The sequence below is a fragment of the Megachile rotundata genome, chromosome 12 (genome assembly GCF_050947335.1).
Source record: "Megachile rotundata isolate GNS110a chromosome 12, iyMegRotu1, whole genome shotgun sequence".
Taxonomy (NCBI): Eukaryota; Metazoa; Arthropoda; class Insecta; order Hymenoptera; family Megachilidae; genus Megachile; species Megachile rotundata.
The window spans coordinates 2,657,116-2,676,717 of NC_134994.1; the positions used below are offsets into that span (position 1 = coordinate 2,657,116).

Consider the following 19,602-nt stretch of genomic DNA (forward strand, 5'->3'; position numbering starts at 1 on the left):
AGCGACACATAACTGCCAACACGATAAAAAGTAAATTACAGGAATTATTGGAGACTCTAGTAACGGATCGAAGAACCTTATTCATATTCCATAGAATAAATTGTACAATATGTTTGAAGGAACCAAGCAGGAGTTGCAGGAGATAATAATCACTATTTTTAATGATCCATTCATAGAAGTCGAACTTCTAACAGAACCTGTTCAAGAGTTGGAAAGACAGGAATATGACCATCATCTGGTATTTGTCCTATGGAGACAGCTATCCAGTTGTCATACCCAACCCTTCTCTTTGCAACAATTCCGTTATTGCTAATACTCAATGAATAACTAATAAAAGCGACTTTGTTTATCACTTCCTTTATTGACTCTTCTTTGGTTCCAAATTCACCAAGGTTTTTATTTTCTTATACATGTTCTTAAATACCCACGAGAAAACAGGATTTTACTCCAGAATGGTTAATTTCCTGTCAAATGTAAATTAAACTGGTTATTTTCGTATTTCAAAAAGGGTTAAATTAATTAACCCTTATTGCCATCTGTTGGAAACGGATCTTTGTACCTGATTTTCTCAAGAACAGGACTGGCATTATCAAGGAGGCATATATGTATATGTATTTGTGATGAGCATTACAAGACCTTTAATTTTATGCCGAACATGACACAATCCTTTCTGTGAAAAAATCTGGTCCAAACTTGATCCTACTCTTTGATAGAAACAACGACTGGAAAAATTTAACACTTTATTATAATTTGTTACAATTTTACACCAAGTGCACCTACCCTGTTCTTGTTTAGTGCATTCATCATCATTCAGAAATAATTAAACGTACAGGTGCTCACGTTCTAAAAGAAGTGCATAAAGGATTAAAAGTTTGCTTTAAAGTAAAAAACATAAACCTTAAAAAAATTGTAATATTAAATATTTGTTAAAGTACTGATCGTATATGATACCCTGCTACAAATATGCATGGGAGGATTCATAACAACGTGATCTATCGATTTTCAAAACCTCGTTAAAATTTGAAAGGAACACTAGGAAAGGTTCTGAATTTACGTAGTTAAAATACCTGCCTGTTCGTAAAGTTTATACGAACGTAAATTATAACTAATATTTCCGTCTTTAACGTTACTTAAATAGCAAAACATGTTACGTTAATAAATCGAATACTTTTGTGACTAACTGTACAAGGTACGGTGTAACGCATGCACCATTGCACTTATCCGCGGTCACTGGGGCAAATCTGCGACATGCTGCATGAATGAAATTTTTGTGATATTCTTATTGCATACTATCAATACTATACTATGCCCGCAGTAATGTAACCAGTATCTACAGTATTGGAAAAAAGTAAGGTATTTTTTCTGTGAATAGTCATACAGCAGGAGGAATTTTATACACCGCAAGAAACCTTTAGTGGACCTTCCACGATCTAACCATAAGAGTTTTTGTTAGGCAAAATATTTGGCTTGAAGAAAAATAAGATTTTCGGAAAGTATAACCTGGTGTTTTTCCTTACAGAAAAACTAAGTAATTATGTAGTAAACCGATTAAAATATAGTGTAATGTATGATCAATATTTGCATATGAAATATATACTCATATGCACACATATAATGGGTGTGCATCTTTAAGATGTTTCCATCATTCGTTTAGATGTCCTTATCATTTAGATATGGTTAAATTTTGAAGCCATTTCACAACAAAGTATACTTGTAGTACCTAGATAATAAATAATAATTCAATAACCTTGCTGACCAATTAAATAAGTTTGAAAATATTAAATACTTAATATGACATATTATATTTTGTAAAATAGACAAGATTGGTCAGGTTATATACGCATTTGTGTGACCATTTTACGCCCTTGCTCTTGTGGTTCAAATTAAATATTTTTAGATACTGTGAGAAGTTTATAAAAATTTCACAAAAAATAAGTTTCCGATCTAAATAAATTTTCAAAGTACAATTTAATGTCAAATGATAATTATATACAGAAAAGAAAGTTACAGTGTGTTGTCCTTGACAATATCTTTCAGTCACTGATGAATGCGACGGATCATTATTTTATAATTCCGTTAGTATTAGCTGAACTGACTGCCTAAATAGCAATCGGAAATTCAAATTTAACTAAAACCAAGTTTAACCCTTTGCCTTACGATTTAATTTCCAACTGTGCAGGCCAAAAGCGACACGAAGTTCGGTCGTGCGCAGGGACATACATAGCTTAGTTCAGCGTTCGAAACTATACAAATCGCAAACTTCCTATGATTTGTATATACACGTGCGCGGTACAATTAACTTTGAGAGATGTTTGATAAATAATTACGATTAGTTGATTATTAAACAAAAAAAAAATTTATTGTTTATGTTTCGCCCGGTAGACTTACGACGACTCTGAGGCGTCTTATTCATGTTTGGCCCGATAGACTTACGACGCCTCTGAGGCGTCATTGTAAGCTAAGGGGTTAATATTCACAAATTAAATATAAAATCAGGCACATATGCAATATGTATACTCTGCTCTTGTCACACATTACAATGCACGTTATGCAAAATCCCATTGACATTCTGTTAATGACAACAGCATTTTTTTCCAAGGTCATTAGGATCTGACCGCCCTATTTTTTTATTTCTTTTGTTATACATGCGTTATAACAAAACATTTAAAAAAGGTCTCATTAAAATCTGAGAAAAAGTAGTACATCGACAAATTCACCTTCACCGTCATTAGTCCATATTACATTTCCAAAATTGAAATATTATCGCTGAATTAAGTAATATTCTAAGCTTTGAACGTGTTTACAAATTTAAATGGTAATCATTAATCAGCGACATCATTACCAAAACATATTTCCTTGGCCGGTGTCAAAAAGCAGTTCCTTACTTGCCCCTTGTAGATATTCTTTTCATCCACATCTTTACACTTGCATTCTTCGTGTATGTATGCACATGTATTTAACGGCAAAGTGATCAGAAATGTGTTCGCGCGCGCTCACGCACATACATGTATACCCTCTCGAAGAACGGCCACTTCAAGATGCACGAGCGCGACGAACACGTAGCATTCTGTTCGCGGCACAATTTTCGAGGATCGATATATCGAGCGGTGTGTCCCGTCGGTCGACAACGATGTCTTCAAATAGCACGGTAGTTAACGTCTCTAAGAGTCACCCTCAAGAAGGGTGGCGGGAGAACGGGAGAGACTGCAGGATCCTTTCTCTTCCTCCTCGATTCTTCTGCTCTCTCGACATCGGTGACGTTCTTCCTCTTTCGTTCTCTTTACCTTGCTATCTTCTTTAGTTCCTTCTATGTTTTCATGCTTCGATGTTTGATTACTGTATTATTCTTGATATGAAGAGTGTAGTTAATGAACGCTGAAAATTAATTTTTTTCCCTTGCTTTATGAGTCTCCGAGTTGCCCGATTTTTATGTCTGCTCTAATGTGTGACACTAACATTAGCAACTACTTAAAATAATTGGTTTCAGATTTTGTGTTTTATATTACAAAATTTTGTTGCCGTGCTTTTGGAGAAAAGTCTATTAAATTTTGCTCATATCAAGATTGGTTGTGTATACTTGTTCTAATGTTAATCACATTCTAATACGTGATACGTGTTTGAGTTCCGATTTATTATTAGATACGATAGTTTTATGGATCACAAATGTAAGTAATAAATGATAAAAATGTATATCATGGTTCGTGGTTCCTCAAATGTATTATAGTCTCTTTCTGTATTTTAATTATTCATAAGTATCTACATTTCTTAGTATGACGAGTTTAAACAATAACAAAAGAAATCTCTTCTGTTTAAGTTTATATATTTTGTTAAGATTATTTTTTTATTCAATATAATAGTGTTTCGTAATAAAATAGTTTATAGATAATTTCCTCTATCTAGAAGTAATTAATGATTTAGTAATAAGTAATTAAGCATCAGTTACTATATTAGTATGGAGACTTGTAGATAGCTTGGAGATAGACTTGGAGGTACAAATACAAATTTTTATAAAATTTCAAGATTGTACTAAAATCGCATTTGGAAGACTATAGTAAATAAACGATTCTCTATTACAATCTTTCTTATATTTCTAGATAATTGTTATGCTTAATATAAGTAGTAATTAAAATGTTTATATATTTTTGACTTAATTTAACTTAAGGACTCATTAAAATGATGCATTTTAAATTTCACATTATAAATTACAAAAATTATTAAGATACTCTCCTCAAAACTTATATTAACGTTTATGGAGATGAAAAATAATTATATAAATTACTATTGTTATAGTTTACTTTTGAATTAAAAGTACCTAGTCATCGAATGTCCGTAAACCTACTATTACTAATGAAATTCATATATGTAATATTATCACCATTATTTCGGATAAATATATAATAAATGCAAATAAAATCTTTCTCGAGAGATAGCACTTTCCATTAATTATATTTAACATCCTTCTTTCAGGTTTTATTATCATACTTCTTTAGTCGCGTGAAAAGATCTTGTCCGAAGAATTACAGACGTGGTGGTCTTGACTTCTTGGCATTTAAAGTTGCAACTACCTCAGGGTAACTTAGAACAGCAGCCTTGATATTCTGTTCATCGCTGCTCGTTACGCGCAACTCCGTTGAGGATTGTAGTAGATAAACACGTTTTTATAGCGCACAATTCACATAATAAATCTCTAGCGACAGAAACCAATTAGCTGTTTGACTTAAATGTTTATTATTTATGTTTATTCTAATAAAGATCTCAGCGGAGTTGAAATTAAATTTAACAGTCTTTAAAATGTACAGAAATAAGTAGTAATTTCTTAATAGGCCAACATGTAAAGAAATAAAAGTCAATTTACTTTTTATTTTCAACACTTTTATAATTTTAGTTAAAAGAAGTAAGATACAGTTACTTCGATTTATACATTGTATCTTAAAAAAGTAATTTACAGATTAAATTTTGAATTGTTAATATTGAATATTTATTTAAATTAAAATTTTTTAGGAATTGTTTACAAAATCCTTGTTTCATAAATTTTTAAATTAATGTTACACATCATAACTATTATATAATTTTTGAATTCATTAAATTAGCACTACCTAATAACAATTTTAATAATTATTCGTGTTATATATCATTCAATAAAACAGAATACAATTATTTCGCACGTCTAAATATTACTCTCATTTGAACAATTTCACAAATTGTTATAAGTGTTTTCAATGTTAGTTTGTGTATAAAATCAGAATTATTTTCAAAAAATTTTGATTGATAATAGGTGTATATGATACAGGTTTATACAAAATCGACTTTCAGAAAAACCGGTTATCAAATTCTATTACACCAAAATAATAGAAAATCTAGTTTTCGAATTTTGAAAAGCAACGCAAGATATAAGTAAAATAACCAAAAATATTTGTAGCTATTTTAAAGTTTTGTTAAATAATTATAGATATATCACAATACAAAGTATAGTTCATACAAATCAAACAAATGAAAGGCAACTAAAATAATTCAAATCTTTCAATTTACTGAAACAAATAACTGAAACCTATATAAAATATAAACTAGAAAATTTTTATTCAATTGGATATGTTTCTACTGTATAAAAAGACGATTGTCTTTTTATACGGTACAAGCATAAACATAAATAATGTAGCTCGTTTGATTTAGGATAGTATGCATTGTGTTTTAAAAAGCTTACTAATTTTTTTTGTCATAGGTCGTTCTGTTATTTAAAGAGGCGAATGAAACAACATCAAGCTAAAATAAAAACGTTTTTAATTAAACAATTAATTACTGTTTACAAACTGCATATATTTAACCAAAAATACGGTTTTAAATTACAGTTCTTAAGTACCCTAAATGCTTTCAAGTAAGTCATTAGCACAAAAGGTCAACCATTAACATTATGCAATACGTAATAATCATTAAAACGTTTAAAAAAATGAAATTAATATTATCGCATATTAACATCAATGATTGTTCATGTCTGATAACGTTAAACCAAAAAATATATCCTGTCGTGATAAGTATTATTTTTGTGAATATAAATGTTTTCACTTTAAGTACTCTGAATTGCTCATACCAAGTTAATACCAACTGTTAATAGCAACTCGCAACTGTTATTATAGTCAATAGTCTTTTCAAATAGTCACTACCCTTACTGACAATTAAATCTTTAAAATCTATCCCAGAAATTCTAACAAAAAAATAACACTCCATTTCTTCAACACAGTAGCCGCACATACCGATGGATCCGAAGAATCAAACCAAGAGAGTGATTCGCGTGGCCTCCATTCAGGCGTACGTTATTTATCCCCTTAGCATTCATCGACGCAATTAGCGCGTTTGACAACGTGTTCGTATTGCACGATTACGTCCGTTGACGATGCCACATTGGGCATACCGCATTGGGGTAGATTCGTGTCGTGGAAACATCGGGACGCCACGACCCACAGGGATTACCACCACTTCTTTTCTCGTCGGTCCTCCGCGATACTCTCGACCCTTTCTAACCTGTCTTCGTGTAGCACGTCACGAGCGCGAGTTACCCCTTCTTTCTTTTCTTCTTCCCTCAGTATCGAGTTAAGAGGAAGAAGCGGGGTGACGACGAGGTATATCGGTACTGCTGGTGCTGGTGCTGCTGCTGGTCCACCACCTCCATCGCCACCACTACCGCTACCAATGAGTATCCACCTCCACCGCTGCCTCTCTATAGCCGACGATGAGGATTCTGCAGCTTCGACAAAGTCGTTTGAAGAAGTCAGTCGACGGTTGCACGTCCTCGCGATTCGGGGATTAACGATCAGGAAAAGGCAAAGGGATTGGCCAACGGAGAGAGGGAGAGAAAGATAGAGCTCAGTTTCCTTCGAAGAACTTTTTTTTTCCTTCTTTTGTTTGCCTCTTCCGCTTACTTCCGTTCCACGCGTTATACGCATCCAACTGTCTTTGCGTTGATTCCCTCTGACTTTTGGTTCTTCCGCTTCTGGTACGAAGAAAATGCGCTGAGAAGACGTCGACGAAAGATGTCGATGGACGAAGCACATGGGGGCGGCATGGTTTCCGCAATTCTTTCCTCGGTTGTACTTCTTCTCCTTCTTGGACGCACCGCGGATGCTCAGTAAGAATCTTTCAAACGCTTCCAACTCAAAACGCCGCCATTTTAACGTGCCAGCAGCACCTTCTTTTGGAATCGCGATCCTTTTCTATTGAAATATGTACCCGCAGATTCTTTCCTTGAATTTCTATTTCTTTCCCATCGAGATCTTATATCACCAGTTTCTGTCTTTGAATTTGTAATTCTCTGTTGTGATTGCGACTCGCTGGGTTTACTCTGATGTTATATTTTTATTACGTTGAAGTCTAGCACTTCTTGTTCTTAACTTTTTCGTACTGGACTCTTTCAATAATGGCATTAGAGAATTGTACCAACCGTTCCTCTTCTTGAATTTTAACGTTCCTTCCATTAAAATTTCACGCTCATAATTTCGTTTCTTGACTGGACTTTTTTTCGAAAAGAAAAAATTTCCTTTTTTGGGACCTATGTTCTTTCGAGCAGCTTTTGTGTTGTAATTTAAACCTCTTCTCTGAAAATTTCGCACTGTATTGCAATATTATGGAGGTTTATTCTGTGTTACCATTTCTTTAATATTTTCATTAACGTAGAATGTTTTGGCAAAGTAGTTATCTGTGAGAGATACTTTCCTCGGATATAAAATTCTTTGTTTTGAAGCCATAAATGAAAACTCTTTTGCAACTAATATTTTTGTTATTGTGTAACTCTTTTCGTGTACATGAAGTTAATGTATATTTCATTTTCCTCCAGTGTTATTTGATTGGCGATACGTATTTATTATATGTATGTAAGATAAAATGAGGACTATACTTTGCATACGTGTAGATTTTCTGTACAAATATTATATTGGTTAAAAAAATTGTTAAATAATTATGAATCATAAAATTGTGAGAATTATTGCTTCAATAGTTAATATTTTGAATAACTTTATGTGATGTTAATTACAAAATAAAAATAATGTTTCAGTTTGGAAGGAAGCTAAGGCATTCCATAAAACAGTCTAAATGACACGCTTTGTTTAGCTATTTCTTGATGCGGAATCATGTCGAATCGATTATGGACAGCAAATTTGATGAAATGATTGTGAAGAAGCCGAAACAGTGAACCACGATAAAACATACAGTGCAGTGTGTTAAGTTTAATAAAACTAGATATGTTCTGAAAATAGTGAAAATAGTGAATATTGTGAAGCTTTAAATCATTGTGAAAAGTATAACGTTAATATGTTCAATGTGGTGCTTGACAGTGACAAAGTATGGACCTAAATTAAAATATTAAAAGATGCCACCAATTAACGTCATGATACTAAAAATTGCATAGTGCATTCTAACTGAATATATTAACCAAATAGATAAATATATTAACACTCTTTTAAATATTGCTGTGCTGCCTCAAATTTGAATTCCATAATTCTTCATATATTTCCTAAATTTTTGTTTCAAATTCAGTTTGTATTCCTCCATTGAATGATTTAACGATCCTTAAGTTCCCCATTTCTAGATCACCATCTTTCTGACATGAAGTTATATTATTTCACTGGGATCGCATATGTTACAACATGAATGTACTCAATTCGTGGTAACAGAAAAAGTGAGGAGATGTGATAAATACACGGGACTGTCAAGAAAAACATTTTAGACATTTTTTAATTCCAATTGTGATATCGTGTATGTTTAATATAAATCATGTGAAAATGTAATTGAACTGTGCAATCGTACATATTCACTGATGCTGAGGAAAATTAAAAGTTCCGCCATAATAAAACGTGTTTTTTAGATATAAATCAATTAAAGATATTCTAACATATTATTTTAATAATGCAATTTCTGGAATCTAAAAATTCATTATTAAATAATTTTTCGCCAGAATAAAAATGTCATTTTTTTTATCTTTATTCATTTAACTTCGCGTGAAATTTTATATGAAATTATTATGACTCGTTTAATAAAGTGTTTCTACTTTTATTGAAGCTGTGAATCGAAATTGCAGGCGGAGTTTGGAGTTCTTCGATCTTTTACCGGAAGATCCTAAACTTTACGATAAAATGCGACCACCTAAGAAAGATGGACAAGCAACCGTCGTTTATTTCCACGTTACTGTCATGGGACTTGATTCAATAGATGAGAATTCAATGGTATTATTTATTATTCAATTTCAATTTCTAATATTTAAATTTTTAATGTTCATTCAACTTAATTTTGTGAAAATGTGTAATTTAGAAATTTAGATTCAAACGAAATTTCCTTTTTGCATTGCTTTCTATTCTACGTTTTTGGGTGAATACATGAAAATGAAAATTTAAGTAGAATTTATTTTGGCCAACAATGTATAAAATCTCGATTAATTATGAAGTTTCATTAAACTTCTCAGAACGTGAAAATTTCATTGAAAAGTAAAATAAACAATATTAAACGCTGAATGAATAGATTTTGATTTTTGATGTTTTCAGACCTATGCTGCTGATATATTCTTCGCTCAAACTTGGAAAGACAACAGGTTGCGATTGCCAGAAAACATGACATCTGAATATAGGTATGTCAGTTTCTATTTTTATCTCGTAATGAAATGTTTTCAAACTTATTGCAGGCTTATTAATATTTCAAATATTAACCAGTTAATTGTGGCGATCTTTTTGCAAAACGCGCACCAGTGTGTGTCGCGATAATCAAGCGATGACGAGTTAGCTCTCAAGAATTTATGAATCCATCTCAAATCATTTACACTTTTCATTTGTTTATTTCATTTCGTGTTAACTTTTAAACATTTTAAACATATTATAACACAAAATTATGCCACATCTCCATGACGGATATAGTCGTCAAACACACTTAACTGGTTAATATTCAAATATTAATAAGTCGGAAATATTACAAACGACAACTCGTTAAACTCAAATGTAAGAGATAACTTTTTTAATATGAAGTTTTATATAAAACTGAACATAAAAAATTTATTGATTATAAAAATGTTTAATTAAAAATAAAACTAGTTTAGTCACAAGAAAATGAAATATTCATAGCTAAACATCCACAAAATAATTTTAAATACAAGTGTTGCTTAACTTCATTCCCGAACGAGTCTTTCGCTAACAAAAAGAAAACATTTCAATTCTGCATTTATAACAAACAATTAATTAATTTAAGAGTACTGATTTTATTCAAAAAAAGGAAAATACAATATATTCTTTTTTTAACAATAATATTTATATACACTTAAAGGTAAAGATTTTTTAGTAAATGCAATATTATATACTTAAAGTTCATCAGTTTGATGATGAATTAATTCATTATACCCGATTACGAGGTTTAATTAGATGTTGATCAGAGGAAATAACAATTTCTAATAGACCATAGGTTATTATAATTATAGTCACTTAAACAGAGGTTCAATGTTTATAATGTTGTATGAAGTATAAAAAATATATATTCATAATAATGTTCAACAATACAATAGAATTGTGGTTATTGTACCTATGTTATGTGCCAGTTTAATGGGGAAATAGTAGTGGAAATGTGCAGGATGAACTATCAAATTCATCTTTTAGATCACTTTCTTGTTATTTGGATAAATTCAAATTCAACATGGTTCCAACGAATTTTTTTGTTTCATTTATTTTGAAAGTTTTTCATCCTCAATGTGTCATAAATGAATTGAAATTTGTTTCTATTAATTTTTTTTGCCAAAATTGATACGAGCATGCACTGTAAAAATATTTTGTTCTATCCAACTATGGATCATAGCAGAATGCTATTCGACCAGAATGGAATTCTATTTACCTTCAAAACTTAGTGAATAAGCAACTAAAAAAGATGCAACGTAATCATGATGAAACCCCACGTAACGCTATTATTAGAAAAAAAAATGTTCTTAATCGATACATGAATAATTTAAATAATTTTATCGAAATAAGTGTGAATGAATATGTTGGGGATAAAAAGACAACATAATAACGTCAGAGAACATCTCACATGTCACTTTCGAGTAATGTTACTATTACACACTGTATTTATTAAATATTATGGTAATTATGTACTACAGGGAAGTCAACTACGATAACCTCAATGTTAACATAAATTGTAATAGTTATGGTCTTGAGTAATTTTTCCTAATTATTTAGTCAGCGAACTGTTACAGTTTTCAAGTTGTTCATAATGAAAGTGCTGATTTTAATATTTTTAAGATATTGGTACGTCGCTCTTTTTAATGTTAATAAAGAATTAGTGATATAAAAGCGAGTGAGAGTATCACGTGTACTGCTTGCTAAAAAAAATTAGTTTTATCCAATATCTCTCACACGTGATCAAAGTGAACAAACAAACTTTAAAGAGAAATTTTTTACCAAAATGCAGATCTCCACCACTTACTAATTTCATTTACGTGTGAAATTGCCTAGCCTTTTTCATGAATAATTTTAAATATTTTTTACTCTCATAAAAGTAATTTTTTAATACATTTATGTTTTCGTTCTTATTATTCGCTTCGACTTTAATAATTATGAGCTGAATGGATTATTTTCTTTGGAAGGGTCAAAACGTTCATTGAAAAATTACTTTCCAAACCTTATGCTTGAATTTATTAACCCTTTCACTGCGGCGCGATTTTGGAGTAATCCATCAACAGGGACGACGCGTTAGACGCATGTCGGTCGCTGCGCCGCGCCGTGCAGACCAGTGACCATAGCAATATCCGAAAATTTGATACTATTCGTAGGACTTAAAAAACAATCATTGCAAATTGTTGAAAACAGCAAAAATAAATACAGAAATATGTCGGTAATTTGCCAATAAGTCGGTAATCAAGTATGTATATTTATCTACTATCTATATGATACCGCTCGTTTCAATTAGATCCTCAAATGTTAAAGTAAAATATGTACACTGCTCAAAAGAAATATGGCATAGAAAAATTTTAGGCAAAAATTGGGCAAATTTGACTGATGATAACTCCGTGAAAAATTATCGCAAAGTTATACTCTTTTTTTTAAGTTAAAGCTTGAGATCTCTACTTTAAGACCCTATAATTTGATTTTCGATTTGATGCATCGCTACCACAATAACACCGTAAATGTGAGATCATGTTTGCAATATTGAAAATTACAAAGTTTGACGAAATGCATGGACTTGCCACATTTTTTTTTTTCGGTGATACTGTTTAGAGCAGCATAAAGTCTAAACCTTCATCTTTAGTTTCCAGTACGTGAAAAACCGCTACCATTTTTTTCCGCAAAGATACAGAACTTTGAAGAATGATTTTTCACGGTGTTATCATCAGTCAAATTTGCCCAATTTTTGCCAAAAATTTTTCTATGCCATATTTCTTTTGAGCAGTGTATATAATTATTCTTTACTGTTCTCTCTGTAATTACGATATCGTACACGTATATTAAAAGATCTTGTGTTTCATTTAAAGTTCCTTCCTTGTTATTTCCCGTTTTAAAATAAATTCATTTGGTGTTCAAATTGTGTTAATTGTGTTGTCTTATATTTAATAGTTTTCAAAATTATATTATAAATCTGTACTCCCATTTCCATCACAAATGAATTAAATATATCTATTATTGATTTATTTTAAGTAGCCTTTTATAAAAATGTAGCAAAGATATATCACATTCTTTGCATTCATACCTAGTTTCTCGACGAATTTTGTGTTTACTGCATACTGCACATTTTCGAGCAGAATCTTTTTTTTTTTAAAAGACGGATTAAAATATATGCTAGGAAAATGCCTTTCAATAAGACGTAATGGGCGTATATTTAGGTCTCTTGAATATATAGATGAACATCTAGGGACATATATTTACATCTTTCGTGTACATCGATAGATTTCGCAGGACGTATATATACGTCTTTCGTTTATATCGATAGACTTCTCAGGACGTATATTTACGTATTTCGTAGTGAAAGGGTTAAAAAGTCAAAGTTACAATTTTAAGAGAACGATATGTAAGAGAAAATGCATCGGAGCCATAACTGTGTGTTTTTCTTGAAATCACATTTCTCAAATTGATGGCCACAATATCTTAGAAATACATTTACCAATTTTCTCCATATTTTGTAAAAATATGAAGTAAACGTTCTTCTATTTGTAGGCATTTATTGGTTTAATATTATTTGTAAGACCCGTTATATGTTTATTATAATTTCTTGAAGTGTGAATGGAGTGACTGAAGGTGTTGCAAGTGGAGACGAATGATCGTTGGAAATGTATGAATGCCGTTAATGTTCAATTGATTTGTTACCAGTCCTTTGCCATCCTTGAATTGTAAAAGACGTGTTTTAAAAGATTCAATAAAATATTTAAATATTTTCCCATTAAATAAATGTTAAAGTAGTTGGAAGTGCTATATATTTTATAAATTAAAATTACGGCGATATCCACAACCTTTCTTTTTATTTTCTACAAAAATGACAAATTTGATAAATTTCTGCTTTTCACAATTGTCACTTCATTGGAAACTTTTCTTTTACTTTATTCTAGTTTATAAGATAGCCGTTTTATATGAGTTAAAATCATCTTTCAGTTTTTGTTAGACAAATGCAGCGTGCAGTCATTAAAAACGATTTATTATGGGAAAACCAACATAATTTCAATAATAATATAGGTATTTATCTAAAAATTTCACTGTGATCTTGACATAAAGAAAATATTTGTACTAAACTTCAAAACCTTTAAACAATAATAATTCAACAATTTGTTAACTTATACATCCCTCAAAATCGACAGCCGAATAGAAATACTCGTTCAAATATCTATGTACATAAATTTTCTGAAGAGATGTACAGTATCAAAGATTCGCACTTTCTTTTGAATCAAAATATAGTTCTACACCTTCAAACTTATAAAAGTTTGTAAAATTTAACAAGATATAACATGAATTTTGTCACATTTTAAAGGTTCATCTTCTGCAGAAACAGAGTAACTAAGGCATACGTTCATTTTTATCTTTATAGAAGATATTTATATTCTGGAATTAAATTGAATGTAAATCTAATTTCTTTTGACTGCTTCTGCAAATGTAATGTTAAAAAATGGAATAAGAGGTAGGAAAACTTTTCATCCGCGGTGTGCTAGTTGATTCGTTAGTAAGGCATCTTAGCAGCCGCGTGCCTAAGGGCGCATCTACATTATGCTAGTAAGGCCGCGTTTACAGTAGGCAAGTAAGCCGTGCCGGAGGCCCGTGCAAGTAGGTAGTTGAATTTTTGCGTTTCTTACTTTGGCTGTACCAGGTCTAATGTTCGAAAAAGAAAGTGGTCTCTTTCTTTTCTTGCCTTCCTTCCATCGGGCCCTGCGTCATTTAACCCGCAATTTTTTAACACAAATGTAAAGATTCAGGTAAAGTTAGAAACGCCTAATACAGGCAAAGTAAGAAACGCAAAAACTACCCTACTTGTACAGGCCACTGGCACGACTTACTGGCATAGTTTAAACGCGGTCTTATACACGGAGATGTATGGAAAGAATGTTGCGTATACAAGAACTATTTGTAGAAATCGGAATGCTCCTTGAGTACTAGCGAGAAAGTCAGTCTCGATCTTATGCGCCGTCTAGTGGTGATGAGCGTAAGAATGAAACCGCCACACTGTTGTGTACATGCGCGTCATCTAATGACAAGCATAAAAATGAGCCGTCATATTGTTATAATATTCGATTCTTAATTTTACCTTTAGATATATAGGCTGTTGGGATTCAATCTTAATATTTTAAGACCGTATTTTTATTTTACTTAGAATGTTCTTGCAAATGACCGTTACCGTTGCAACGGTTTATTGTGGGCCAATTTGTACCTCCGAAATTTTTATATGTTTTTATATTTTTATTAAGGCCCAACATAATTTATTGTTTATGACTGTCCAACCGTTAGGTGACGAGCGACGGTGTAGTCGACTTTCTTCAGGTCAACTTTGACCTGAGCTCAACATTTTGTGAGGGCGGTTCTTACCCCTTCTTGGAATATTTTGTCGACCAATCGAATGGTTAATTTTGACAAGTCGCTCGTCTACCCCCAAATACATGCCGATCCCTCTCCGCATTTTTAGTTTTCGTGGAAAATACTCATGTTAGACAAGATAGATTCTCTCGCCAGCTCTTAACGAGTAAACATTCTTAAAAGTCCATTACCACGTCGTGTGATTTTTTCTAAGTATTAAAATAAAGTTCAACCTATACCTCCTACATCAGTTGTTTGTTCATATTATCGGAGTAGTGGTCACTGATACAATACCTAACTAGCTTGCGTATGCATTAAGTTGACGCGCAGCACAACATAGGCAAGGGCTTATGACATAGGTATATAATTATAAATTCCACCCGGGCAATGAGGAACTCACAAAGCCGGACCTATTAACGCATTATACGGACTCCGGAGTTACGCTATGAGTGACCTTTTAATGAATAGATCTCGTACAGTGCTACAAACTTAATAGCCACAAAGCGAGACTGAAACCTGACTATAAACCTGCAGATATGAGTTTTTATTCTAGCAACACTTTGACTTTGAGTTTCAGTGTTTTGCCGCATCTCGTGAATCGGCGTGGGTTCTAGCTTTAGATATATTGGTCTGAAACAAGTTTGTAAACGATGTTTCGAAAATTAACATTCACAGTTAGTAGATGAATTTCAGAAATATGCAAAATATGTAAAATTGAAGAGTTGGCGCGCTTTTAAAGAAAAACTTTGAATTTTATTGAAAATTTTTGCAATATTTTGTAATAAAAAAGAACTTTAATGTTCAATATATTTCATACATTTAGGTTCATATGTTATCAGCCACGCCAATTTTAAGAATGTACATAGTTTTCAAAGAAACGCATTTAAAGTTTCAGTCCTCTGAACTGAACGCGTAAATACCTGCAGCGCGATACTAAACAGGAGTCACGATAATCGGCCATAACTTTAAAAGAGCTCCGTATTTCACTTAAAAATTTTGAGATAATGTTTTTTAAGATGTTACACTAACATTTTATAGAAAAAAAAGTTTTGCAATTTTTTAAGATTATAAAGATATTGCCCCCCTTAACGACTTTCATACTTGTACCGTTGTACCATTAACAATTCGTAATATGGATATGCAATCTGTAGTAATACAATCCGTTGCCTTAGAATTGAGCCAAATTATTTTTTAGCAACGTCGAACTAGAAAACATTATTACAATTTTTCAATATGAATAGAAGTATAAAATAAATAGGAAAATAAAGAATGAATATTGCTCCCACGAACTTTTATTGCATCTTTACACTTTCTAAAGATAGAATTCCTAATAGCATTCCAAATTATTGTAAATTAATTTTCAACTGGATTGAAATCAAATCTGTCTCCCAACAATTTTTATTCATATTGAAGAAACGACTTAAACTTATATTTAGAAATAACAGAAGTCAACTCAGAATACGTCTGTACCACAAATGTTAATATGTATTCATAATCAAATGTGTAACTTCTTCAAGTATTATTATATTTTTTGCTTATATTGTCAGAATTACACTATTTTCCCCTCGCGTCAAATTTCTTTTACATCCTTAAAAGAAGTGTTATTTATAATCTCACAGTCTGTACATGATGCATTCATTCCACTTAAAATATTCATCAAACTAGGAAGTTTAAAGAAAAAGTTGTAATTAATTTCGAAATGCACTAAAAAGTAAAAAGTAATTTCTATTTTATTTATATAAATATGCAACAACAACGGTTAGGTAAGTGTATTTATTGAACTAAATTAATACGGTGCACTGAAAACTAAAAAATAGTTGCTATTTTACTTATGTTTATGGAAATACACAACATTAGTTAAAAAAAATGATTTCATTACTAAATAAAATATTTAATGCATTACAACATTTCGAAAGCGGCGCAAACTTAAACATATCTAAATGAGAAATGTCCCCGCTTATGATTTAACATGATTTGATTTGATACGGTACCATGAAATTAAATGGTCATTTTAATAAATGGACTGAATATACCATTTTTCATAAAAAGAAAAATAATTGATTATATGTATAAATTACAAAATCTTTTCTTGTAGCATTATTTTTCTTGTATTTTTATGTAGAAGAAAAAGGTAATATTATTATTCATAATACTGAAAATGAAGTAAACTTTTAATCTTGATCAACAGTATATAAATACAGAGACATATGTATATGAACATGTACAGGTATATCTACCTGCATTATACGATGAACGTATGAAGGTCGAACCATTCTGTTGATAATTTGAATGATTTGTAATTGTCATTTTTAAAGTATAAATAGATTTAAAATTAGTATAAGTACTTAATTGAAAAAGATAAATATTTTGTACTCATATCGAATTTTACACAATTTTAAATGTGTATTCCAATTTACGCTGTAGTCTCCTACTTATCTACCTTACAACATATTTTATGACTAACTTTTACTACGAACGACTTTTCGAGCTTATTTTTATATTAGTTTCGTAATTATAGTGCATATACTTTTTTATATTCTTCACGTGTGTACAGTAGCAGATAAAATTAAAATTTAATATTCTTGTTGATAAAAATTAACCAATCTGCGTTGAATTGCGCAATATGTTATGAATACAATACAGGTCTTTTGGAATAATAATATAATTTTTCAAAATGTAAAATATCTTTTTTTATTCTTCATACGTCGTTATAAACATCAAACCACCATGTAGCCAAATATGACTGGATCATTATGTAAATTAATAAATATGTGACATATCTTTATAGTTAAAAACATGGAATGAATTTAATAATACAAATTCACTAAAATCGTTTGAATTATTTAAGATTGTTAGAAGTAGACTGGTTGAAGAACATGTGGCGACCGGATTCCTTCTTCAAGAATGCGAAATCAGTGACTTTTCAAACGATGACTATACCGAACCACTATTTATGGCTGTACAAAGACAAGACTATTCTTTATATGGTGAAGTAAGGAACTTTTCGCTTAACAAACTCATATAACAATTCTGTATTTTCACTTGATTTTTTATTTTGTCCTTTTTTTGTAAATTTCAAAGTTCAATTTCACAAATCTTTTTCGTCTAATTAATAGTAAATTCTGTTCCACATAAATATATTTCTATAGCTTGGTGCAAGAAGTATCTGTCATATTTTTTCAAAAAAGAATTAAATCCAGTATTGTATTTGTGGAACAAAACGTTGAACATACTTTCTATATAAGAAATAAACGTTTCAAATTCTATCTTCGATTAACTATAGTGATATTTATATATTGTTAAAAATTCTCATAAAATAAATTGTTTGTACAATATCAAAGTCAAATAATTCTTAATAATTCAATATCTTTAATCCTCTCTTGTCACATAAGCAGACAACACAGCAGAAACAGTAGAAATTGCTACATCTAACATTATATAAACGTGAAGTTCTCAACATTTTTTTAAGTGCCAATATACCAAAATATTGACATAATTTTAAATATTGACATTGGTAAATGTTGCAACAAGCCATGGATTTATATTTTGAAATTTTTATACTTAAGAATAAGTGATATGCACGATTAATGTATCTTTATCTCGTTTGTATCTTTTTCGCAGATTGACACTGAAACTTTCTTGTGCCATGAATTTCTTGATTTATCCTCACGACACGCAAGAATGTAAACTACAAATGGAAAGCCGTGAGTAGAACAATTCTTTCAAACAGATATCAAATTTCCAAATTTCACTTTGCATTTAATGAAACAGCTCATCAACTATGTTTATTTTCATCCTGCAAATTCATTTATTAATATGTTATTCGTATAGTAGTGCAACCATTAACTCTTTCACGTGTACGGATAAAACGTGTTAGATACAGTATGATGATATATAACACGTCACTCAATAAGTCTCCGGTCTAACTTGTAAGAAAAACAAATTTTTTTTTAGAAATTCCACTTTAATCATCAATATACGTTCCTTCCAGTGTGATACATTGATTCCAACGCTCCTCTAACTTTTCAATTCCCTTTATATTAAACGATTTGTCTTTGCCCCCAAAATAAGCTTCAGTTTCCGCAATCACTTCTTCATTTGAGCCAAATTTCTTTCCCTGGAGCATTTTTTTCATATCTGCAAAGAGCCAGTAGTTGCTGGGGTCCAAATCTGGGGAGTACGATGTGTGGGGAAACAATTCAAAACGTAATTCATTCAATTGAACCATCGTGTTCATCGACTTGTGACACGGCGCATTGCCTTCGTGAAATAGCAAACGCGGCACCCACTTTGAAAGCAATTTGCACATACCCAAATTTTCATGCAAAATTGTGAAGATACTACCTTCTGATATCTTCAAGGCATCAGCTATTTCACACAACTTAAGTTTACTTTAAAACTATTTTGTGACATTTTTTATGTTTTCCGGAACGACTGCTGATTTTGGGCAACCAGAGCGTTCAGCATCATCGCTGCTTGTATGACCGCCTTTAAATTCAGCATACCAGTCAATGATAGTTGATTTCCCTGGTGCAGAGTCCCTATAATGCTTATCAAGTCACTTTTTGGCTTCAACAATATTTTTTCGGATTAAAAAACA

At 31.3% G+C, this 19,602-nt stretch overlaps 1 protein-coding gene across 2 annotated transcripts in view; it reads left to right on the plus strand.

Moving 5' to 3' along the window:
• Window positions 1-6,617: 6,617 nt before the first annotated feature.
• Window positions 6,618-19,602, plus strand: part of ort (glycine receptor ora transientless) — a 33,533-nt gene continuing 20,548 nt past the window's right edge. The window contains exons 1-5 of one of the 2 annotated variants that reach the window (XM_076537746.1): window positions 6,618-7,120; window positions 9,065-9,209; window positions 9,525-9,607; window positions 17,851-17,994; window positions 18,624-18,706. In XM_076537746.1, the coding sequence (XP_076393861.1) occupies window positions 7,026-7,120; window positions 9,065-9,209; window positions 9,525-9,607; window positions 17,851-17,994; window positions 18,624-18,706 (550 nt within the window). In that variant the 5' untranslated portion in view covers window positions 6,618-7,025. The remainder of the gene's footprint in view (window positions 7,121-9,064; window positions 9,210-9,524; window positions 9,608-17,850; window positions 17,995-18,623; window positions 18,707-19,602) is intronic. The other variant, XM_076537747.1, reaches the window with a different exon arrangement.